Consider the following 26,214-nt stretch of genomic DNA (forward strand, 5'->3'; position numbering starts at 1 on the left):
AGTGACTTCTCAGTCTTTCACATCTACTTTGGGGGATTTTTGCCACCCTTCCTTGCAAAATGCAGCCAATTGAGAGAGGTTGGATGGGCGTCTAGGATAAACTGCCAACTTCAGGTCCCGCCACAGTATTTTGAAAGAATTTATGTCAGGATTTTAACTGGGCACATCCAGAACATGAATCGTGTTGATCTTTCTTGACATTCCTTGGTTGTATTGCTGGAATGCTTTCGATTATTGTCAATTTGTCATGTTGCATGATCCATCTTCTACCAGGCTGTAACTTCACAAAGAACAGCTTCAGGTTATGATCCAGGATTTCACAATATTCCTTTGAATTCATGATGAGTTGTCCAGGATGAAAAGCCAGCCCAGAACTTAACATTCTCACCACGCTGCTTCACTGAAGGGAGAAGGTTCTTTTGCTGGTATGCAGTGTTGACTTTTCACCAAACATGACTGTTTTAGTTGTGACCAAACAGTTAAATTCATCTGTCCACAGAAGGGACTTCCAAAAAGCTTCAGTGTTGTCCAGGTACTCGCTGGTACAGTTGAGATGGGCAGCTTTGATCTTTTTTGTGAGAACAGGCTTCCACCTAGTGAGCCTTCCATGAAAGCCTTGTCGATTGACTTTTCTTCTGATTGTTGAAGCATGCACACGTGTCCCAGATGCAGCAAAAGAGGTCTGCATATCCCTCGATGTGATGCACAGGTTGGCTTTCACCTGAATAATCATTTGTCTTGTGGGTCTTGCTGATATTTTAGAAGGTCATCCAATTCTAGGCTGGATTGTAGTAATTTTCAGTGTTCTGTAGTTGCAGATGATCTGCTTTACAGTGGACTGATGAAGCAAAACATTTTTTAGATGACTTTATAGCTTTCCCCAGACAGATGTGCTATCACTACCCACTTCCTGAGGTCCCCTGAGATTTCTCTTCCCCTCAGCATGACTGACCCATATGGATTCATCTGAGTAAGACTTAAGTGATGTGGTTTTGTCTCTGTTTCAGTCAGTGATGCACAATTTCTTCGCTAAACCTCATTTCATTGGTCTCTTTTAGTGGTTAGTTTAGCTACCAATTTGTCCGACCTGAGCCTATTTGACTGCTTGTTTTAAGCAATGCAGCTCAGGGTTCACTTACTTTTGCACCTACATTAACTCTTTGACTGCCAGACGTTTTCAGAAAAGGGATGCCGTCAGTGCCAGCCGATTTAAGCATTTTGACTGATCTTTCAAGGTCCACAGAAAATGTTCTGTTTGGACTATGGAAACACACGTACTACCAAATGAAAGATTGTACTTTCATCTTTCATCAGAAAAAGAAAGTTTGTTTCTACCTTATTCCGTTCTTTAGTAATCAACAATAGAAAATGGTTAGTTTGACCCAATTTCGCCTGTTTTGGACCAAAATACGGAGAAATCAAGCTTTTAGTGAAACGATATTATTTCATGCATTCTAGTGAATTTTACACTTCTTTTTGTCCATGAATGATGCCACAAACACCTAAATAGTGCTTTACTTCTATAAAACACTACCACCAAGAATGAAAAAGTGTTTTTTGATAGCAAAATACGTTTATTTACATTCAACAGTGTAACAATTTGACAACAATTTGGCAAACTATTTACAAATGTGTGCAACTGTGGTGCTATTTACAAATATGTGGATGTTTCAACGACAGTTTTTCTTTTTGTAACACTCTCCTGCGTGCAAGAAGACGCAACAGCATTTGCACAACAGATTGCCTCTTCGCGTGCTCCACTTTCTTGCAGGCCGTTTTTTCCGGGGAATAGCAAGTATATACTGCAGTGTGTGTTGCCATCAAGTCTAATATCAGGATCATGCTACGGTTTCGTTACGTCTCGCTTCCTCGTGTCCTTCAGTTGCTACACCGGGTTGTAAGAGATGTTTTGATCCATTTTATCCACTCCATTCATGGTGGCATCGTAGTCCAGAAACAGTGTCTTCTCCGTGATCAGACTGTACCCGCTCCTCCGATGAATATGCATTGGACTCGGGGTACTCTTCATTGTCCGACAAAATGTCCGCATGTGAAAGCTCCGGCGTTAGCAGCGGTAGCCGCGCTAGCCGGTGAGGCTTACTACGTGATCATAACAGTCGCGTCAAGGCTTCCAACTGTGGCGTCAACCTCAGGATTCACCATCATCATCAATCTGCATTGGTCGATGCCAACTCTCCATCGCCCGATCGAATGTCCGATTGTGTAGAAGTACCCGGTCGGCTATTGTGCGCGTTTTCCGGCCTTAGCAGCGCTAGCCGCGCTTAGCCGGTGAGGCTTACTACGTGATTATAACAGTCGCGTCAAGGCTTCCAACTTTGGCGTCAAGCTCGGAGTCATCATCATCGTCGACATCAATGCGCTTTTTAGTATTGATTGATGCTTTCCGTCTTTGAAAAAAATGCTCAAGCGTGAGCTGCTTGCAACCGGTTGCTTGGTCAGCCATTGTGGCTTATTCAGCCATTGTCTCCTCAACACTCTAGCTCCGCCTCACGTCTTCTACTGACGCCCACGGTGGGCGGCCCATCCAACCTTGTGCAAAGAGAGTCATTGCTGCCCTCTCGGGGCCAAAACGAGTCTTTTACTAATCAGATCTGCCTGATACTTTCAGCACAGCTGCCCAAGGCTTTCCTGCACCCGTTTTCAAAAAAAAAACAACAACAACATAGGGGACGTCTTTTAACGTCCTCGGCGCCCTTCCCTAGGTTTATGCTAAACGTTTTATAACGTTTATGGCGGTCAAAGAGTTAACTGACAAAAAAAAATTCTTCAACCAGTTCCTCCAGCGGGACCCCAAGGCGTTCCCAGGCCAGCCGAGAGACATAGTCTCTTCAGCGTGTTCTGAATCATCCCCGGGGCCTCCCGCCGGTGGGACATGCCCGGAACACCTCTCCATGGAGGCACCCAGGAGGCATCCGAACCAGATGTCTGAGCCACCTCACCTGGCTCTCCTCCATGCGGAGGAGTAGCGGTTTGACTCTGAGTCCCTCCCAGATGACCGAGCTTCTCACCCTATCTCTAAGGGAGAGTCCAGACGTCCTGCGGAGGAAACTTATTTTGGCCGCTTGTATCCAGGATCTTGTTCTTTCGGTCACAACCCACAGCTCGTGACCATAAGTGAGGGGAAGAACGTAGATCGACTGGTAAATCAAGAGCTTCGCCTTTCGGCTTAGCTCCTTCTTTACCACAATGGACCGATACAGAGTCCGCATCACTGCAGACGCTGCACCGATACACCTGTCGATCTCCCGCTCCATCCTGCCCTCACTCGTGAACAAGACCTCAAGATACTTGAACTCCTTCACTTGGGGCAGGATCTCTTCCCCGACCTGGATAGAGCACGCCACCCTTTTCCGACTGAGGACCATGGTCTCGGATTTGGAGGTGCTGATCTACATCCCAACCGCTTCACACTCTGCTGTGAACCAGTCCAGTGAGAATTGGAGATCACAGCCCCACATCATCCGCAAAAGTCAGAGATGCAATACTGAGGCCACCAAACCGAACGCCCTCAACACTTCGGCTGCGGCTAGAAATTTTGTCCATAAAAGTTATGAACAGAATCAGAGACAAAGGGCAGCTTGACGGAGTCCAACCCTCACTGGGAACGAATCAGATTTACTGCTGGCAATGCGGACCAAACTCTGACACCGTACAGGGATCGAATCAGGGGGCTCGGTACCCCCATACTCCCGAAGGCCCCCCCACACACACACACAGGATTCCCAGAGGGACATGGTCGAACGCCTTCTCCAAGTCCATAAAACACATATAGGCTGTTGGGCGAACTCCCATGCACCCTGGAGGACCCTGCCGAAGGTGTAGAGATGGTCCACTGTTCCACGGCTGGGACAAAAACCACACTGCTCCTCCTGAATCCAACATTCGAATGCCTCTCCTGCACCCCTGAATAGACCTTACCAGGGAGGCTGAGGAGTGTGATCCCTTTATAGTTGGAACACATCCTTCCACCACCCTGGTCTGCCAATCCAGAGGCACTGTCCCCGATGTCCATGCGATGTTGTAGAAGCGTGTCAACCACGACAGCCCCACAACATCCAGAAAATTGATTAAGAACTTGCCGCTATATGGTTTCTATTCTGGGTACAAACTCAAAACATTTAATTATCACCCAATTAAAGACATACAACTTGGACACGTGTCAAGATCCGGTCCTCGAAGGCCTGAGTCCTGCATGTTTTCGAGGTTTCTCTACTCCAACACACCTGATTCAATGATCAGGATAATTATCAGGCTCCTGCAGAGCTTGCTGATGAGCTTAAATATAAATTATCTGTGTTGAATGTGGGGAAACCTCGAAAACATGCATGACTCAGGCCCGGGTCTTGACACATGTGACATAGAGGAACATTATGGTTTAGGCCAGAGGTAGGCAACCGTGGTCCTAGAGAGCTGCAGTCCTGCGTGTTTTAGATGTCTCCCTCCTCCAATGCAGGTCATTGAAATGATGAGCTCATCAGCAAGCTCTGGAGAAATCTGATAATGATCCTTACCTGTGTTGGAGGAGGGAGACATCTAAAACATGCAGGACTGCGGCTTTCTAGGACCATGGTTGCCTACCCCTGGTTTAGGCACACTGGATTTTTTTCAGCTATTTACAGTTGAGAGACTACTTTGAGAAAGAATTAAAACATAAGCATACTGTTGGAGCCACATACGTTTATCCAAACTGTTGTTGTATAAATCGAGACCTAAAAAAATTATATCCACACTGTACCGTAAGTTGATGGAAGGTATGGAAGTCATTTTCATAGGCACAAACAACAATCAGGACCAGTCCCCCCATCCAAAGGTGGAGGGAAGCTACTATAACAACAATAATGGATGCCAGCTTGACATTGGAGGGGAAGCGAGTGTCCATCGTGAGCATGTCGCAAATTAATGAATGTAGGGAAACACTGTGGGTGGCTTCTGCAACATAGTAACAATTGTGCAGCAATTTTTAAAAACGTTTATTTTCTTTTATTCCCAAACCAGCCGTACCGGACAGTCCGCACCTGATACTGGGGCACTGCTCATTAATATTGGGGCACATGCTCCAGTAAAAAGGGCCTGGCGACGCCACTGGGGACTGTGTTGCCAATGGCTGTGTTGCCAAGGAGGCACCTAAACACCTTAAGCTCTGCCTGTTTTGTTTAAGGATACTTTAATAGTAATAATTACAATTTAAATAGTCAAAGTGTGGCTTGGTATGCCACTTGAAATCTAACAAATAGCCTACTGTAGGCCTACTATATTCTGTAGTAGTGTTTTAATTTATTGCTATTGTTTTTGTAATTTGTCTTTGCACAAATTAATGGCTAAATCAGCTAAGATGTAGTCACTGTCACCCACATTGCACCTCCACTTTTCCTGAATTACCTGTAAAATGTCTTGTACTTCTCCATGGCTATTTTGCATGGCATACTCCTTGATAGTCCAGGAAGGTGTGAACTTCAAAATGTTCACTGTATCCGCCATACTAAACAGAGGGTTTGTTTTAATGTTGGACTGCAGACTGCCAGGGGTGACATGCTTCTCAAGGTATCTGTCCACAAACACCACAGCGTCTTCTTGAGAGGAAGGTGAATTGCTTTTAATCTTTGCTCTCTCCTCCAAGACACTCTATGGATAGGGAAGACACACAATTCATCAATTTAATACATTTGTTACAAAATGCAGTTACATAAACCAAGATTAATCTCTCTTGTTTATGGAAAAATTACGTCCTAATGTCTTAATTGCTGTGTTTGTTATCTTCCACAGATGGTGTGGGTTTGATTTCCGGTCAGTACCCCAATACCCAGCCACTGGGTAAAAGAATGACAGAATTGTATCAGGAAAAGCACCGTTATAAGAACCATACCGAAAAAAATCATGCGCGTGACTCGCTGTGGCACTCTTGGAACAAGCCGAAATTAGCAACAACATACTGTTATGGTTGTGCTTTCATTGCGTTGTGTTTTTTTTTAAGTCTCTGATTAGGTAGAGGGGCGTGTCGTCCTGCACCACACTTGTTTCTCATTCACAAATCAACGCTTTATAAGGACTGGAACTGCCGACACTCCTCGTCGGAGTATTGACCTTGCTACGTCCTCGCCCAAGAGCTTTATTCTGATTTTGTGTTCCAAATTCCTATCTCTAGCTTCGTTTCTTGTTTCCAGTTTCTTACGTCTTTTGACACGTAGTTGTACGTTGTTGTTTCCTCGGCTTATTGCCTGAGTGCTTCTTAACCACGCGTTGAGCCTTTTTTGCTCCGTAGTTTTGCGTTTCCTCAGCTTTACGCTTGACTGATTGGTATCCACGTGTTGTTTTTCCCACGTCGCTTTTAGTTTAGCTTGTTTTGTATTTCGGTTTTTCTTATTCGCGTTGTGCGTTTCTACAGCTCTCGGGTGTATTTTTGTTACTTTATTTTCCTTGCATACTTTGCAAGCGACTTTTGTTCACTGTTTTTCTCCTGGCTTCGTTCGGCGCTTTGTGTCGTAGAATTGCGTTGTGTACAATTACATTTGTCAATCCACACCCTTTGTGTCTCTGCGTTTGTGGGATCCACTATCCGGCTATTCCGGAAATCATTACACATACCACCTGTTAAGTAGCCTATAAAATAAAACAGCCAAGTAATTCTTTAGTTATCTACCTATTTGAAAATGTGTCTGTGAGCAAGCCATTCTGCACTTCCACTTCACGTTAAGAGCTTAATCACTTCCACTTCAACATTCCAATGTTGAAGTGGAAGTGATTAAGCTCTTAACCGACACTGAATTTCTTAACCAGCACTGATTTTCTCTGCCAGTAATTTGGTAGGTAGGTAAGTAAATGGACATTAAAAGAAACCCTGACTGTAATGACAAGTTTGCTCCATATGATTTATTTAGTTGTTGTTACTAACATAACTAAGATTCATTTTTCAAAAATCATATACTCTTTAAAATGGTAGCCACAGCACAATCATGTGAAAACCAACAGAACTAAAGTGTACAGATTACCAGTGGTGTAGTCCAGGGTATACGGAGTATACCCACTTCTAAATCGGCTCAGATACACACCGTTCAGCTATTCACTTTTTTTTTCATTGTTTACTAAATATTGTGATCTATTTTATGACATATACTTTATGTTTGCCTCATGATAAACACATTTTACATGATTTCAGGCTGCTTGTGTTACCAAACTGTTCTTAACAAGTCGTGATAATTTTATTATTGTGAGCAAATGACAGATTTTTAATTCTTACCGTTTTTAAAAGAGGAATTGAGAGTATACCCACTTCTCCAGGGACCACCACACCACTGCAGATTACCATTAGTTGACTGTGTTACCAGCATTAGCTTCTGAAAATATAACAATGTAATTAATTAAGTCATTCGCAGCTGTGGATATTTATATTTTGATGATTTATATTTATATAAATCCCTATTTTTGTTCCCGGCGCAGGTCTAGTGCAAAGTGCAGTCTAGTGGTTCGCATGGGAGGAGTTTTCTTTGTTTTAGAATTTTCAAAGAGTTTTCCTGGCCAATCGGCGTGGCCTTCCTCATTTGTAGAGAGGAGGGCTCGGAGCGCAGTGCACCCGACTATGCCACCAGGCTAGACAACAGAAACAAACTTGCAGGGGTCCGTGCATGACATCAGCAGATAATCTTCAAAATCTCCCTTTAGAGATGATGTGATACGGGCAATTTGAATCCGCCTTGCACCCACGACGTGTGTGAAACTCCAACTCCCACTACTTATTAGTGAACCGTGTGGTCAAGGGTGTGCTGTAGCCTATTAAAAATATATTTAGGATGATAATGATATTAATCCATTTAATGAATTGATTTATGAAGGGGAGTGGAGTCTTGCACATGCTTGACACAGAGGCTGCAGTTATGCTTTAAGCCAGAGGTGGCAGTTGGGAGTAAAAAAGTAAATTCCACAATCCACCTTTGAGCAGTGTTGTCAGTTTTTGCTGAATGTAACTATTAAAGTTCCCATAGTATCAAAATGCACTTCAGTGGGGTTTTCTATCAATAATATGCATCCCCGGCCTGTCTACACTCCAATTAGGTATGAAAAAAGTCAGACTTTTTTAGCCTTCTCCTCCTTTCTAAAATGTGTGCTTCAAACAAGCAGATTAAACTTCCGTGACTTAGTGACTTCAAAAAGACACGAAGTGCACTCGACCGAGCCCCTTCGGATTAGTGGCACCATCTCTGGTAAAGGTTGGTCACGGCCACTGAAATTCGAGAAGCTGGCTGCTTCTTTCTTTTTCTCTCCTTGCTCGCAAATGCTCCTTGGAGAGGGGAAACAATGACCAGGAAAAAGTGGTTGCTTCCTTCGTCCCAAGTCTTTGAGAAGACATTGGATTCATTTTATTTTTGAAGGACGTGTACCGACATCAGTTCTCAAAGGACTGTTTTGTTAGTGAAAGCCTGTTCAGAGCTGGATTTGCAACACGTTTAAACATAATGGATCTGTCCCAACAGTGAGACACGTCTGCAAATGGGAGGGATGTAAGTTTAACATTTTTGATTTTGCCTTCCTTCCTATCCTTTCTAATAGAAGATGTGCACTTTCTACCATATTACTGGTGTATTTGTAGTGCCTAAAGTGGGAGCTACATTTGTCGTGTGAAGGTTGTTTGGTTACAAGAGGTCAGATATGATAAAGCAGACGGTGGTTGGATAATATGAAGCGGTTGCATATTATTTTGTCAAGATAGAATCTGCCACCTAGTTGACATGACTTTGTGATGCTAACTGGCCGCTAAGTGGTCTCGACAAGATGGCTTGCACGTTGCGACAGCGCAGTGGCTTAAATGCGCACATTTGTGTTATTCAGAACCGCTTCTAAATGTCTACAAGCATTCACGGCAAATCAGAGACATTCACGGCAAAATAACGTTCGCGGGAGATTTGGCGTTGCGGCAAAATAACCGTTGCCTAAACAATCACAAACTAATGTTACAACATAGTCTCTGTAGTAACGTTATGCTACTTTTTCTTATGGTAAAACGTTATGCCACTTTTCCACATATTAAAATAGTTCTCAAATGTGTAAAAGACATGTCTGTATTTTTCTTTTCTTCTGCTCCCATGGCCAGTTGTTTCCATTCACAACATTAGCACATGGCTACCATGACCGAAATCACTGCCCCTTCGAGAGAGAAGGGTATGGCCTAGGCGTGGCCTGGTGCAGCTATTTACATAAAAATTACATGCCCCTAAAACAGGCTGTTTTGAACAGAGCGCTTTTTGGCTGATTTAGGGACAGCAAAAATATTAGATCCAAAGTCAATTTTGACAAATGCATGCCACAGATATGTCTTTTACACATTTGAGAACTATTTTAGCATGTTGAATAATATGAGACCTTTAAAGTAACTTGTAATCAAATGTAATTACTTTTAAAATCAAGTAATCAGTAAAGTAACTTAACTACTTGTTTAGGGTAACTGCAGCAACACTGGTTAAGAGTGCCAAAATGATTGCCAACCCCCATTCCTTACCCTAACCTCAATCATAACCCAATTCAAACCTAAACTCTAAAACCAAGTCTTGACCCTCAAAAAGAGGTCTGAACTTGTGGGGACCACCAAAATGTCCCCACAATTTCAAGTTGGTCCCCAAAATGGTAGTTAAACCTGGAAAAGCATGCGTGTATGGGCCCCACAATGTAGCAAAGACAAAACCACAAACACAAGCCAACAAGCATACAACAGAAAGTATTATTTTAAATGACAAATCTAGTTTCTGCTCCAACCTGAACCATCCTGTTAGTACCCGGCAGCATCTTCACATCCAGCATCAGGAACTTCTGTGGGTGATTGTTGTTTGGTAAAACAGGGGTGACCATTCTGGCTATATCCTTATATTTGTCAGCTTTAGCCTCAACCAACCCGGCCGGCATGGTGGATTTCAGTAGGGTAACAGGGTGTGCTCTGTAATAATAAATGAGGAGCAGTATTTATGAGCCTGTATCACTTGCAGGTGTTTGTAACCTGATCAGATCACTGTGAAAGGCAAATAATGTAAAGAAAGAAAGCTAAGTGCTGTAATTGTGTAATATTTTTTTTTTGAGAGAGCTCAGTATTGTTCATTCGATAATCTTACCGATTCGACATGTCATCATCATTGTTCTCTCTCTCTCTCTTTTTTTTCTTTTCTTTTTTCTTTCTTTTTTTTGTATGTGCGTGAGTATGTGCAAGTGCAGGTGTGTGTGTGTGAATATATGTATGTGCGTGTGAGTGTGTGCTCATTAATTCACCTAAAACCTATTAAAAATCCCATACCGTTCACCTAAACCGAATACTTCAGAATCCAGCTAGAGTCGTGAAGTTGTCAGGAGACCCGAGGAAGATAAGAAAGGAAAGTGAAATCCAGCACCGACCAACACCTTCTACCCACCGGGTTACCAACCAGAATCTTTCACCAACCCCAGAAATATCAAAATTCCAACAAATTAGGGAGACCTCAAGAGACCAAAGGAAAGACTGGGGAAAGGAAGGAAGGATAGATGAAGCAGAGTGAGATCCACAGACATCAGTCTCCACCGATTCAATGACCAGAGGAAGAAGCAGATTGTGTTTGAATTTCGGTAGATGCTGGTGTGGTACAACCCCCGGGCCCCGCAAGGGCCACCGGCCGGAGAGCAAACCCAGGAGCCAGGAGCGCCCCCCACCCCAACACGGCACGCGCCCCAAGCGCAACGCAGCAGAACGGGGCACGGCAGGTCCACCCGGCACCCCACTGGCCCACAGCCCCCGCCACCCACCACAACCCAGCCCCCGGCGCCCCAAACCCCCAGACACCCGTACCACCCCTCTCCCCTACTAAGCCACTGCCGCCACCCCAACCCCCGCCAGCCCTCCAAACCCCGACTCCCAAACCCCGGGGACCCCCCGTACCTAGGCATCGTTGCCGGAGAGGGGCCGGAGAGGGGCCGGACAGCGGCGCGGCGAGGGCACCCGCGCCCACCTCCAGCCTCGTTGTGGGGCGGAACACTGGGGGCGGAAGGGGAGATGGGAGCACTGGCAGACGGGCGGCACCCTTGAACCCCAGGCCCAGCGGGGAAAGGTCCCGGCCGTCACGCCAGCGTACCTAGTGAAAGCTAACCCTGTTACTGAGTTCGCCAGCTCGCCGATTGCCGAACTCTACCCCTACACCGTGGATGTGACCCCACCCAGTGTATATACAAGTGTGTGTGGTGCATTAAAATTGGGAGCAGGTGAGATGGAGCAGAGGGAAATTATATATTATAACTACAGTGGAACTTGGAAGTCCAGCATGCTATTCAATCTCCATTTTGTTTATATTTGGGAATAATTTTGTTTGGAAATTGCATTGGAAATCCATTTAAGGGTCAAATTGTTGCATCATAAAAGTACACATAAGTTACCCACTGTTACTCGTAAAACATAAACACAATAAAACACTGTTATGTCTTAATTTTGGTATTGTCAATGGTCTTACTGCGTTGAATGTTGGTTTAACCAAATTCACATATTTCACTAACTTCTCATGTTTTTCTCTTATACCTCATGTTAAAGCTGGTACCTTTTTGGAATTAGGTGTCACAAAAAGTAAATAATTCAGAGTGAATTCTTTGATGCTCATTGGATTGTCTTGTGAATGTTTTTGTCATGCAAGTTTTTGTGCTACTTTAATGGTGTACTTTTGCAAAGAATGTTGGTTGGATTTAGAATTTTGGATTTAGAATTATGCCCGCAAATCTTGGTTGCAGAACGCAGGAGAGTGCATTGTAACTGTAAGCCTCTGCTCCTGGTTGACAAGGAGTAGATGCTCATTCTAAGTTACGACGACCTCAACATTGCATCACTTTGAAGACTTCTGTATTTCAACGCCTTCAAGGTGTGCAAGTGATATTGCGACACACTCATTGTTCTGCATTACCTGATGACAGGCCTGCACGAGTACTTCTTAATTATATATTGATTGTAATATTTATGTACAATTTCATATTCGCTGGTGTCGGGCCAAAACCTTGAACCTCCAACCTCACAGGCATTCAACGTTGGTTTTCGGCTTACATGCATTGATTTCTTCACATTCTCTGAACCTTTTGATGATATTATGGACCGTAGATGAAGTCCCTAAAAATCCTTGCAATTCATCGTTTATACATTAGTCAATTTATTGTTTATACATTAGTCTGCTCGCGAGATGGGAGGAGTAAGATGGCCGCCCTGTCGCTTCAACGGCTTGCATGGGCATATATGGGCTATCGGCTATCCAGTAGTATATACAGATGAGATGAGTGAGACGGCGGGCGGGGGAGTCGTGGGGTTAGCGGGGGCTGTGGACCGGTGGGGTGCCTGGCGGGCCTGCAGTGCCCCGTCCTGCTGCGTTGGATTGGGGGCGCGGGCCATGTTGGGGTTGGGAGCGCTCCTGCCGGTGGGGTTTGCTCTCCGGCCGGTGGCCCTGGCGGGGCCCGGGTGTCGTCCTTTGGCGCTGCTGCGGCCTGGGGGGCCCTGAGGCGTTGCGCTTGCTCTGTCCTGGCAGGGGTCGACGGCTCCCCTCTTTGGTGGAGATTTTCATGCATGCCAGATCCACCACACCAGCATCTATCGAAACTCAGACACAATCTGCTTCTTCCTCGGGTCAATTCAAGGAATTCACTCTGGGGTAACAGAACATAAAATTAATCTATATGCCGATGATATTTTACTTTATTTAGAAAAGCCTGCTATTTCGTTAAGGGAAGTATTTAACTTAATAACTAAATTCTCACAGTTATCAGATTATTCTATTAACTGGACAAAATCAACACTTCTACCTATTACAGAAAATTCATGGAACCCTGCAAGCCAGGACCCACACTATTCATTTCCTATAGGTAATTTAAAATACTTAGGCATAAAAATCTCACCTAAATTAACTGATTTAATTAATTTAAAGTTTACTCCACTTCTGGATAGCATTTATAGTGACTTGGAGCGCTGGAATAATCTTCCTATTTCTCTCATAGGACGAATAGCCACTATTAAAATGAAAGTTTTACCCAAAATAAACTATTTTTTCTCAATGATTCCATTTAAACCTACGGCTAACTGGTTCCAGTTGTTGGACTCAGCCGTTACAAAATTTTACTGGAATAAAAAAAAAGCAAAGATTAGTCTATCTACTCTTCAGAAAAATAAATCCAAAGGAGGTCTAGAGGCACCAAATTTTATGCACTACTATATAGCTAACCAGCTACAATATATAATTTTATGGGCACAACCCAACAGAGATACTAACTGTTGGCTGGAACTAGAACAGAAAGATTGTAATAACTTCAGACTTCTAGATTTACTCTTTATTACAACATCGATTAAGCGACATAATTGTTTTAAAAACCCAATGATTTCCGCCACCCTGGCTGCCTGGTGGAAGGCACTAGAAATTACAAAAGCCCAAGTGGAGCCCTGTGGGCTTTCTCCTCTATGGCATAACCCCGACTTTCAACTTAACAACTAATCGTTTTATTTAGGTGTGTGGGAGCAGAAAGGAATTACACATCTCCACCATCTCTTCTCAGATAATATGTTTATATCATATACATCCTTTCTCCAAAAATACAAAATAAAAAACGGAAATTTTTTACATTATCTGCAAGTTAAAAGTATGATAAAGAAACAAATTCCAACACTTCGGGGTACGCTCCAACCGCCTGTTTTAGCTAAAGATATTACCAAGCTTTCTCCAACAACAACAAAAAAACTCTCAAAAATATATAAGTTACTTGCATATACTGATAAAACGTCTTTACCCATTTCGAAATGGGAGACAGACTTGTCTATAGCTCCGGAATCTGACTTTTGGATTCAAGTTTGTGAAAACATTTTTAAAATGACAAAACACACAAATTTACAACTTATCCAATCTAAAATTATTCATAGAACATACATTACTCAATATATGATGAAGAAATGGGACTCTCAGACTCCGACATTTGTCTCCAGTGTTTACAAAACACTACAGACACTTATTTTCATGCTTTATGGTTATGCACTCTGGGTATGTATTTCTGGACTAAAGTCTTAGAAAAACTTTCCGCTATCTTGGACTGTAGGATACCTTTATCGCCAAACTTGTGTTTGCTAGGTGACCTAACAACAACTGACTTACCACATAAACAATTTCAATCTACACCGCCCGGTGGGTGGTGTCTGGTCGGTGCTGGATTTCACTTTCCTTTCTTTTCTTTGGTCCTTCCTCGGGTCTCCTGACGGCGGTGTTCGGTTTAGGTGAACGGTATGGGATTTTTTAATAGGTTTTTGGTGAAGTAACGAATACACACACACTCACACGCACACACGCACATACACATCCAAAATTTAAAAAAAAAGAAAGAAAAAAAAGAGCAATGATGATGACATTACCGAATTAACAATATTGAGCTCTTCAAAAAAAAATTATAATAATAATTCTGCGTTTTTGGCTCCAGGACAGCTGATTTGAGGTAGTTATATCAAAGCAGAGTAGTTTCACCTGGCGTTGCCACTACACTAAAAAGTCCACTTCAATAGAGCCCCGATTCGTCGAGTCACCATGGCAACGGGGAAATGCAGTGCGCGGCACCGCCCTCTGCTTTCGCATTTTTTATTTTTTTTTACCCCTCTCAACTGAAAATCTTAATGTGATCATATGGCGAATTTGATGTGATGCGAATTTATGTTTTTAGAAAAAAAGTGCAACACCGCAGCGGCTCCCTATAGGCGGTGTGGAAGAATGTTGCTGCTCGGATGTCGGGTCAATGCGTACATTTAAATGTAGTTCTTTGCAATCACAATAATAATACAGGAGAAACCTGTTGAATGGTAGCTCATTAATACATTTCATTTCGGTGCAATCCTGCGGGGGAAAAGCGCACTTGACTTAAGATGAAATATAAAAGCATAATTCAAACGGTTATAAGAAAAAAGCAGAGTGCAACGCACAATGCTGTGAAGTGAGCGCATGACTACGGCTGGTAATGTTGCAAATATAAGGACAGATTAAGTTGTGTATGTAGATGATGGACTGTGATGTGAAACGGTACCGCTCAAAAAGATAACTGTCCGGAAACGTCAGCATATTTATGTACGGTCTGATATTCATTGTGAAAAACCTGCAACCGACCAGGTTTGTTTCATGGAACATGTTACTATAATTACGATAACTGACCGAGAGCTTAAATGACCTTTGTGAAATAGACCCCAGCTCTTTTTTTGCAACAGGAACAGAGGTTGGAATGAAGTCTTGTAGGTGTTTTGTCAGGTCTGCGGACCCGGCCCCCTGTGTGTGTGGGGGCGTGGGGGGGGGGGGGGTGTTTGTGTGTGGGGGTGTGTGGGTGTGTGGGTGTGTGTGTGTTTGAGCGCTTCCAGGTGTGGTGCATTGGAGTCGAGCAACAGGTGTTCCCAATCAATCAGCTACTCTACTTAAGCTGGTCTCTGACTCACCACACCGCCAGATCGTCACAACTCCTGAATGAGTTCGTAAATCCAGCCACGCCTTTGAAAGTTAACGTAAGCCTAGACTTTTCATCCTGATCTGCATTTCCGTCCTTGTTTTCAGCCTGACATCCTGCCCGCGCTCCTTGAATGCTGCGAGCGCCTCGCCACCCAGAACCAGCTCTCAGCACCCAACGGACCACAACCCTCCTCCAGGCCATCCACCCCTGCTCCAATAAAAACCTTTATCAACTCATTCATCCTTATTTCTGCATTTGGGTCCCCCGGAACCAGAACCGTGACATGTTTCCCCAAACTTCTGAGCAATAATTTAAGTAAAGTAATACTAGAGCAGTACAGAATGTGTAATTATTTCTGGTTGAGAAAATGTTTTACTTTTGCCAAAAGGGCGATGCTTTTAGAAAGTTTGGATCTGATACGTTGAATGTGTGGTTCCCAGCAGTTCTACAATTTACAGCCATACAGGATAAGCGGTTTGAAAAATGGATGGATGGACTTGTGTCAAGAGAAAGAGTCCCAACAGTTGGGAAGGGAATGTGTTCAATAAGTGAATGGGCTGTGGAAAAGTTACAACGGCAAAAACATAAAGGGGACCAGCTGCAAGAAGATGCAGCCTCCTACCAGCTACAGCAGAGCAGTGAAGCTTCAGTTTTGGTTCAAACTTTGGGCACAGTCCCCAGGTTTCAGTCCAGATTAGACTCATATCTTTCCATCACACTTGGCCTGCATAAAAGCAGGTTCAATTAGTAATCTGGTGTACACAATGAAACATTCAAACACAAGCTGCATTATAAATCTCAGCATCTCACTGTTCAATGTTCAAATATTGTATAAAAATATTAAATACAAAAATATGCAAATATAATATTTGTTATATTAAAGTCAAAGTAACTCTGATATCAAAAAGAAAAAATAACCAAGAAATTGGGCTCTAAAGGACTTCAATTACATTCCAACTTCACCACACGGCAATACACAATTATTAATGGCATTTCACTTGATGGATCATATTCAGAGAAATATCGCATGGCACACGCGACTAACCACATCTTTATTGTAAGGAACGTCTTGGAGGTAAAAAGAGTGTCAGATAGAGTGATGAGCCTGAAGCTAGAAATCGAAAGTGTGATGATCAATGTTGTTAGTGGGTATGCGCCACAGGTAGGATGTGAGCTGGAGGAGAAGGAGAACTTTTGGTTGGACCTTGATGAAATGATGCAGAGCATCCCTAGAAGTGAGAGTTGTCATTGGTGCAGACTTTAATGGACACGTTGGTGCAGGAAACAGAGGTGATGAGGAGGTGATGGGCAAATTTGGTATCCAGGAGAGGAACGCAGAAGGACAGATGATGGTTGACTTTGCAAAAAGAATGGAAATGGCTGTCGTGAATACTTTCTCACAGAAGAGACAGGAACATAGGGTGACCTACAAGAGTGGAAATAGGAGTACACAGGTAGACTACATCTTGTGTAGATGGTGTAATCTGAAGGAGATCAGCGACTGCAAAGTAGTGGTAGGTGAGAGTGTAGCCAGACAGCATAGGATGGTAGTGTGTAGGATGACTCTGGTGGTGAGGAAGACAAAGACGGCAAAGGCAGAGCAGAGGACGAAATGGTGGAAGCTGAAAAAGGAAGAGTGTTGTATGACTTTCAGAAAGGAGTTGCTTCCAAATGACTACAACTACAGCAAATGTGCTCAGGGAGATAGGTAGGACAGTCCTTGGTGTGTCATCTGGAAAGAAAGGAGATAAGAAGACTTGGTGGTGGAATGAGGAGGTGCAGAAGTGGATCCAGTGAAAGAGGTTAGCTAAGAAGATGTGCGACACTGAGAGGACTGAAGAAAGTAGACAAGAGTAAAAGTAGTGGCAAAGGCTAAACAAAGGGCTTACGATGACTTGTAAGCTAGGTTGGACAGTAAGGAGGGAGAGACTGATCTATACAGGTTGGCAAGGCAAAGAGACAAAGATGGGAAGGACGTGCAGCAGGTTAGGGTAATAAAGGATAAGGATGGAAGTTTGTTGACAGATGCCAGATAGTGTGATGAGAAGATGGAAAAAGTACTTTGAAGAGTTAATGAATGAGGAAAATGAGAGAGAATGAAGAGAAGACATGACTGTTGTGGACCAGGAAGTAGCAAAGATTAGTAAGGATGAAGTGAGAAGGGCATTGAAGAGAATGAAGGGTGGAAAGGCACTTGGTCCTGATGATATTCCTGTGGAAGTATGGAAGTGTCTAGGAGAGGTGGCAGTAGAATTGTAAGGAAAGGACTTGTATGAGGACTGTAAGACAGCGGTGAGGTGTGCTGTAGGTGTGACGGAGGAGTTCAAAGTGGAGGTAGGACTACATCAGGGATCAGCTCTGAGCCCCTTCTTGTTCACTATGGTAATGGACAGGATGACAGATTATTTTAGACAGGAATCTCCATGGACTATGATAATTGCAGATGACATTGTGATCTGTATTGAGAGCAGGGAACAGGTGGAGGAAAAGCTCGAGGCGTGGAGGTTTGCCTTGTAAAGGAGGGGAATGAAGGTTAGTCGTAGCAAGACTGAGTATCTGTGTGTGAATGGGAGGGACCAAGGTGGAAGAGTGAGGTTACAGGGAGAAGAGACCAAGGGTGGAGGAGTTTAAGTATTTAGGGTCAACAGTCCAGAGCAATGGAGAGTGTGGAAAATAAGTGAAGAAACGTGTGCAGGCAGGCTGGAACGGGTGAAGAAAAGTGTCAGGTGTAATGTGTGATTTTCAGCTAAAATGAAAATGAAAGGAAAGGTTTATAAAACTGTGGTGAGACCAGCAATGTTGTTTGGTCTGGAGAGAGTGCCACTGAGGAAAAGACCTGGGGTTCGCGGGTGCCGCCCGTCCCCCGGTGCTCCCATCTCTCCTTCTGCCCCCAGTGTTCCGTCCCACCACGCGGCTGGAGGTGGGGAGGGCGCGGATGGCTGGGTGGGGGGGTGTCTGGGGGTTTGGGGGCCTGGGGGCGACTGGGGCTGGGTTGTGGTGGGTGGCGGGAGTGGATGGGGGGCGGGGGGTCGTGGGGGGAGCAGGGGCTGTGGGCCGGTGGGATGCCTGGTGGGCCTGCGCGGGCCGTGTTGGGGTGGGGGGCGCTCCTGGGTTTGCTCTCCGGCCAGTGGCCGCTGTGGGGCCCGGGGGTTGTCCCTTGGCGCTGCCGTGGCCTTGGGGGCCTTGGGGGCCCTGGGGGGTTGTGCTTGCTCTGTCCTGGCCGGGGTCGACGGTTCCCCTCTTTGGTGGAGGTTTTCATGCATGCCAGATCCACCACATCAGGATCTATCGAAATTCAAACACTATCTGCTTCTTCCTCTGGTCGTTGAATTGGTGGAAGCTGATGTCTGTGGATCTCACTCTGCTTCATCTATCTTTCCTTCCTTTCCTCAGTCTCTCCTTTGGTCTCTTGAGGTCTCTCTCATTTGTTGGAATTTAGATGTTTCTGGGGTTGGTAAAAGACTCTGGTTGGTAACCCGGTGGGGAGTAGGTAATGTCTAGTTGGTGCTTGATTTCACTTTCCTTTCTTTTCTTTGATACTTCCTCGGGTCTCCTGACAACCTCACGACTCTAGCTGGATTCTGAAGTATTCGGTTTAGGTGAACGGTATGAGATTTTTAATAGGTTTTAGGTGAACTAATGAGTACACACTCACACACATACACACACACATGCACATACTCACGCACATACAAAATAAAAATAAAAAATAAATAAATAAAAAAGAGAGAGAGCAATGATGATGACATGTCGAATCGGTAAAATTACCGAATGAACAATACTGAGCTCTCTCTAAAAATAATAATAATAATAATAAAATTTAAAAAAGACAGGTAGAGCTGGAGGTGGCAGAGATGAAGATGCTGAGGTTCACTTTGGGAGTGACCAGGATGGATAGAATCAGGAATTAGTACATCAGAGGGACAGAACATGTTAGAGGCTTTTGAGATAAAGTCAGATAGGCCAGACTGAGATGGTTTGGACATGTCCAGAGGAGAGATAGTGGGTATATTGGCAGAAGGATGCTGAGTTTCCAAATGTCAGGCAGAAGGTCTAGAGGAAGACCAAAGAGGAGATTTATGGATGTAGTTAAAGAGGACATAGACCTGCCGACACGAGAGAGACCTATCGCGAGATGCTGTGACTATCGCGAGACCTACAGCGAGACCGGGAACACCCAACATGGCGGCGCCCTGCTACTAAGATAGAACTAGCTCTATTATGCTAAACCAAATCAGAATTTAACCACCATATAACTTGGCTTTTCTCTTCTCTCTTTCATCCGGCAGATTTGGAATACCACCCAGTGTGGAGGACCTCAAATGTTTCATCGACCATTACTTTTACAGCTGCGCGATGGAGGATCCTTCCTTCGAGAAACCTTCCAAAAAGAGAAAAAATGACTCAGCGACGGACACGGATGATCTAGCTACTACGGACATTTCGGTCAGTATGCTGGACTCCATAAATAAAGAACTAGACATCCTCTGCCTCATCCGCGAGGACGTTAAGGAATTAAAGGTGAGTTTGGAATTCGTCGGCCAACAGCTAAGTGACCTCCAACGAGATAATGCCGAGTTACGCTCTTCACTCGCGGCTGTTTCAGCCGAGTTGGAAACGATTAAAAAGAAGAATAAAACGCTAAAAGAAACTGTTCTGGATGTCCAATCCCGTAGCATGTGGGAGAATTTAATATTCTCAGGCATATCCGAGATAAAAACATTTATGACGACATCGTTACAAATTCCTCAGGAGACGGTAAATAATATCTCTTTTCACTGTGTACATCGGCTTGGAGCCTGTAGGGGCAACAAACCCTGTCCTATTATCGCTAAGTTTGAGCATTTTAAACAGAAATAATTTGTTAAAAGTAAAGGACAGGAGCTTAAAGGGACCTCTTTCGGAATTGAATGACCAATTCCCGAGAGAGATTAATGAGCGGCGAAAGGTACTGTTTCCTATAATGAGACAAAATAGACAGGAGGGTAAAGGGACTACGATAGTCGTTGATACTGTACATCGATGGCGATGGCGATGACTATTCCGGAATCCCAACTCCACTCACTGGCTGTTCTAATTGGCATTGGTGGAACTAAACTTTGTTTGATTATTAGATGTATACATATACTGTATATGTGGTTATAAAACCTAAAATATGAATACTTATTATGTTTAGGCTTTATTACAAATATAATATAAATACATAACTATATCTCAAATGCGGGCTTTCTCCCATATGGCATAACCCCAACTTAACAATCAATCGTGGTGGGAGCAGAAAGGAATTACACATCTCCACCATCTTTTCTCAGATAATATGTTTACATCATATACATCCTTGCTCCAAAAATAAAAAAATTAAAAACTGAAATTTTTTACATTATCTGCAAGTTAAAAGTATGATAAAGAAACAAATTCCAACACTTCGGGATACGCTCCAACCGCCTGTTTTAGCTAAAGATATTACCAATCTTTCTCCGACAACAACAAAAAAACTCTCAAAAATATATAAGTTACTTTCATATACTGATCAAATGTATTTACCCATCTCGAAATGGGAGACAGACTTGTCTATAGCTCCGGAATCTGACTTTTGGATTCAAGTTTGTGAAAACGTATTTAAAATGACAAAACACACAAATTTACAACATATCCAATCTAAAATTATTCATAGAACATACATTACTCAATATATGATGAAGAAAATGGGATTCTCTGACTCCGACATTTGTCTCTAGTGTTTACAAAACACTACAGACACTTATTTTCATGCTTTATGGTTATGCACTTCGGTTATGTATTTCTGGACTAAAGTCTTAGAAAAACTTTCCGCTATCTTGGACTGTAGGATAACTTTATCTCCAAACTTGTGTTTGCTAGGTGACCTAACAACACTGGTAGCCCTTACTATCGCAAAAAATAACAATTCTTGTTAACTGGAAAAATAAACAAACGCTGAATATCGACCAATGGTCTAACCTCCTCATAAATCAGATTTTAATGGAAAAAATATATGCCTCGAATAAAAACCAAATATCAAAATTTATAGAAACATTGTCTACGTATATAGAATCTTTTAATCTAAATCTGGTTACTTAATTCTGCCACCACATCGCGATAACTCATATTGCTGTTTCTGTATTTGGCAATTTGTAACTAATGGTTGTGTTTTTATAGTCAGGAACCCAGTTGCTGCCAGCAGGATCGAGCAGACTACATCAAATTACACCTTACAGTCATCAACTCCTCAAGATTCACTTCCAATGGGCACTAAGGGTTAATATTCGGAATCACTGCATGCCAGTGGGTTAACGCTATAGGTGCTGAGCGTGGGCGGCTCTGCCCCTCTGTTGGCTGCTGGGTGGCGGCTGCGTCTTGGCCGTTCCCTGGGTCTCTTGGGGGGTAATGCGTTGCGGTGCTCTCCCTGGTGTCCGGGGCGGCGCGGTCTGTCGCTCCGGGCCCGGCGACGCGGTTCGAGGCGGGTGGGCCTCTAGGGTGGTTTGATCCTTGCTCGGGTCTCCTGTCAACCTCACGACTCTAGCTGGATTCTGAAGTATTCGGTTTAGGTGAATGGTACAGGATTTTTAATAGATTTTAGGTGAATAAATGAGTACACACTCACATGCACACACACACCCACACATGCACATTCTCACGCACATACAAAAATAAAGGAAAAAAGAGAGAGAGAGCAATGATGATGACATGTCGAATCGGTAAAATTACTGAATGAACAATACTGAGCTCTCTCAGGAAAAAAGAAAAGAAGAAAAAAAAGAGGACATGAAGGTAGTTGGTGTGAGAGCAGAGAATGCAGAGGACAGGGTTAGATGGAGGCAACTGATTCTCTGTGGCGACCCCTGAAGGGAAAAGCCAGATGGAAAAGAAGACAACACGCGACTAACCACAACGAACAGCCAGGTAGCGGCTACGCTAGGCAAGGCTTACGCATTCAAATGAATGGGGGGACTGGACAACATTACTGGCTAGATAATTCAAACAATGGGAGGGAAAGCTATGTAAACACAACTCACCAATTCCGTAATTTAATCGCATACTTGCTCCGTTTCACTCGCTCCGGTAGTCGGCTCCTACAGTTAGACATTAGTTGCATTCAGTTTTAGACCCTTTGGTATTAGTTTAAGCAAAAGAACAACATACCTGACCTTCACCTTAACCGGATACTTTAGAGTTCCACCAGTCGTGAAGTTGTCAGGAGACCGGAGGAAGGATCAAAAGAAGGAAAGATGGAGCAAAGTGAAATCCAACACCAATCAGGCATCACCCTTCATCCACACAGTTACAAATCCAGAATCTTTCACCAACCCCAGATAACAACATCTGAATTCCAACAGGATTAGGGAGACATGAAGAGACCAGAGGAAGGAAGGAAGGAAGGAAGGAAAGATAGATGAAGCAGAGTGAGATCTACAAACGCCAACCTCCACTGATTCAGTGACCAGTGGGAGAAGCAAATTATTTTTGAGTTTCAGTAGCTGCTGGTGTGGTGGATCTGGCATGCATGAGAACCTCCAGAGCCATCGACCTTGCCCTGACAAGGCGAACACAGCCCCCCAGGGTCCACTGATGACAAAATGAGACCCACTTGCATCATGTGAATATGCTCTCAGATCAGCAGCACCGCACTAGTCTACTTTATATTTAAAAAAAGCAGTCTTTCTTTTTCACTTTTTGTAATTCACTTCCACAGAAGGCACTTTTTCACAACAACCAAAAGCTGAAATACTCAATACAAAACCATTACTTTACAGTAGTGTCTTTTCCAGTGAAGTCAATTCAGTTAAAGCAAAATTAAAACAAACTGCACTACTGTAAACAGGAAAACACAACTGTGTGCATGTGGGCTTATGGATCCTGGCGTCTGTTGGAGCCTGGCCACAAGATCTCATCAACATCACAAACAATGTCTCCCCTAGCTAAACATCAGGGAAAATATTCCCCTGTGTGCGCCAAATCCATCCCTAAATTGACCTTATACCTCAATGTCTCCACAAGCCCTTTCTATGGGATTTAGAAATGGTGAGTAAGGGGACAAGTACACAAGCTCATATTGATCATGGTTGGTGAACCAGCTTTAGACAAGAGCAGCCCGATGGAAACTAACATCCCAGTCGACAACAACAAACCTGGGCTGCTCTGGTCTATCTTGTACCACTGCATCATAAAGTGCATCTAAGAAATTTCCCCCATGCTGACCCAGGACATGCACATTATATTTCATCCCTGTTGTCTGTTTTTGCTGAGGTTGAATCCAGCCTAGTCAATGTAAATACATTCATGAGGCTGGGCAGCTCCATCCATGTCCAAGATTCTCTGTAACGAAAACAAATATTGTGGATATTGTGGATTGTTTTACTCAACACACACAACAACACATAGACAACTGCTCCATCCCACCAAACACATGTATATATGTGGTCCATGCTTGCAAAGTCTTTTTTGTAGTGGGCTGATTGATTTCAATTTTGTAAGTAAGTGTTTTCAGGTGTGTGTCTAAGTATCTTCAATTAAACAATGTGTGTTATATTTTGAATCAATGTGTTTTCCCAATTTCCCCCTAATTTGAAAAAATAATCTACAAAATCAATCTAAATATTTCACCATACAATTAAAAGCAACCAAAAAGATTTATTGGTAAATGGACTGCTTTTTATATAGTGCTTTTAACTACACCATATGGTGCCCAAAGCTCTTTACAATGCCTCACATTCACCCATTCACACACCAATGCCCGACTGCTGCCATGCAGGGCGCTGCCTGATCCATTGGTTCAGTATCTTGCCCAAGGACATGAACCCACAATCTCACAGATGTGAGACAACCACTCACTGAGCCATGTCGCCCCAAATACAATAATCAGAAAATTGGCAAAAATCATCTAAATGTTCTTTTCATTAATTGAAATTTAGGAGTTAGAAGTTGGGACAGCCACCTCCCAATAAACTAACATATAAAAGATGATTTGTATATATTCAGTTTAATAGTATCTCAATTTATGTCTTGTGAGATCTTAACAATTACTATCTATGTAAGGTCTGAGCACTTCATTGTTTTTTAAAATGTGATTTTCATTGTGGGATAGCAATTTCAAATAATTTGATATATATATACTGAAAAATGAGAAATACCAGGTCTTCAGTCTCCAAAAAGAAATGTTGTAGATGCTACCCAATTCATTTACGTTCCTTGAATCAACATGATTTATTCAGCTAAAGTCACAGTGTTTGTGGTGGATGTTAAATGTGTATGTGTTTTTGATGCATTGAACGAACATGATTTAATTGATTTTGTCAAATGTAATGTCTATTTTGGCTTCCACCGGAAATGGGGGGCGCTATAGTTTACCCAACAAGACAAGCAGAAGAAGTGAAAAAAAGACCGCAAGTGGTGTGTGCCTGGCTTCGAGTGGTACCAAATTCACCATTTCGGCAACGGCTAAGGAACTGGATGTAAGTAAACTGTCTCACTCAATCTGAAAAACAATCTCTTTGAGCAGAGATGCTGCACTGCTAATGATTAACTGTTTGTTGTTTTGTGTGTTTGAAAATGTATTTATTGCATTGTTGGACATGATGCCATTTTTGTTCCTGTTTTGGCTCTACAACTGTGAAACCGTTTTTTCATTGTTGAAGATTGTGTACTATTGATGGCATTTTCTGTCCAATTTTGGCCTTTCCAACTGAAGTTTTTCCATTGTTATTGTTGACATTTGTGTACAAATGATGTTGATACCATTTTGAAACTGCAACAAACATTTTCATTGTTGTGTTATGTACAAATTATATTTTCTGTCCTGTTTTGGAACTACAACTGTGAATAAATTTAATTGTTGAACATTTTTAATGAATCGAGTTATGATGGCACTGCAGCTTTGTCTTTTTATTTTATTTTTTCAATGTTGCACTTTAATGTATTAAATATGCCATTTTCAATAAAGTTCAATAATAATAAATGTTTTGGCTTTCATCTGACTATTTATTAGTTTTTTTATGCATTTTTTTCTACATTGATTTTGTATTTGCACAAACACTTGTTAAATCAAGCTAAAGTTACAGACCTAATTAGATTAACAGATACATCATATAATTATTCTACATTAACATTAGTACATTAGTTTGGACTAATCAATTTAGAAAGTGTTTCCTGGATGTGATGAAATCTCTTTGATCACACACAATACATTGATGTTGCAGTAAATGAAAAATTTGTTAAATCAACATGAATCTTTTAAACAATCTGAACACAATATAAATATTTAATCTGAACACAATATAAATATTTGGATGTGACAAGCAATAATCAAGTGAGGAGGAAGACAGAAAATCATGTCAGCTAAAGACAAAATGGTTGTGTGGGACAGATGTACGCATTCAAATTAAGTAAGTTCAAAGCATTTTCTTTTTCAGTGTACATTATACAATTATGCTACATTAACACGAGTAAATCAGTTTGGACTAATTCATTTAAAAAATATTTCTTGGACATGATTGACTCACTTTCAACATAATACATTGTTGTAGTTAAAGAAAAATGTGTTGAATCAACATGATTCTTTTAAACAATCGTAACACAATTTAAACGTTTGGTTGTGACAAGCAATAATCAAGCGAGGAGGAAGAGATAAAATCATGTCAGCTAAACACAAAATGGTTGTGTGGGAACGATGTACGCATTCAAATTAAGTAAATCAGTGTGTATATATATATATAAATATATCGTCGGACAGTGTGCTACAAAAAT

At 42.6% G+C, this 26,214-nt stretch overlaps 2 protein-coding genes across 9 annotated transcripts in view; one reads left to right on the plus strand and one right to left on the minus strand.

Annotated features, from left to right (window-relative positions):
• Positions 1–26,214, minus strand: part of minar2 (membrane integral NOTCH2 associated receptor 2) — a 37,015-nt gene that overhangs the window by 10,656 nt on the left and 145 nt on the right. For 2 of the 7 annotated variants that reach the window (XM_086096014.1, XM_086096008.1), the window contains exons 2-5: positions 22,615–23,787; positions 22,488–22,544; positions 9,763–9,940; positions 5,401–5,643 (exon numbers count right to left, since the gene is read on the minus strand). In XM_086096014.1, coding sequence (XP_085952140.1) covers positions 5,401–5,643; positions 9,763–9,909 — 390 coding nt within the window. In that variant the 5' untranslated portion in view covers positions 9,910–9,940; positions 22,488–22,544; positions 22,615–23,787. Of the gene's footprint in view, positions 1–5,400; positions 5,644–9,762; positions 9,941–16,075; positions 18,420–22,487; positions 22,545–22,614; positions 23,788–26,214 lie in introns of those variants that run through there. The other 5 variants (XM_086096010.1, XM_086096009.1, XM_086096012.1 and 2 more) reach the window with 5 other exon arrangements.
• LOC147162343 (uncharacterized) lies at positions 8,241–25,345 on the plus strand. Of its 2 annotated transcripts, XR_015097201.1 has the most exons (3): positions 8,241–8,513; positions 19,743–24,923; positions 25,107–25,345. XR_015097201.1 is itself a non-coding variant. In XM_086096015.1 (2 exons), exons 1-2 carry the CDS (start codon positions 8,503–8,505, stop codon positions 20,311–20,313), a joined length of 582 nt encoding a protein of 193 aa, XP_085952141.1. In that variant the 5' UTR covers positions 8,241–8,502; the 3' UTR covers positions 20,314–25,345. The 2 variants fall into 2 exon arrangements, 1 of the variants encoding a protein (XP_085952141.1); XM_086096015.1 differs by having other exon boundaries at positions 19,743–25,345.

Source organism: Leptonotus elevatus, chromosome 15 (genome assembly GCF_054856555.1).
Source record: "Leptonotus elevatus isolate MCC_2025b chromosome 15, RoL_Lele_1.0, whole genome shotgun sequence".
Taxonomy (NCBI): domain Eukaryota; kingdom Metazoa; phylum Chordata; class Actinopteri; order Syngnathiformes; family Syngnathidae; genus Leptonotus; species Leptonotus elevatus.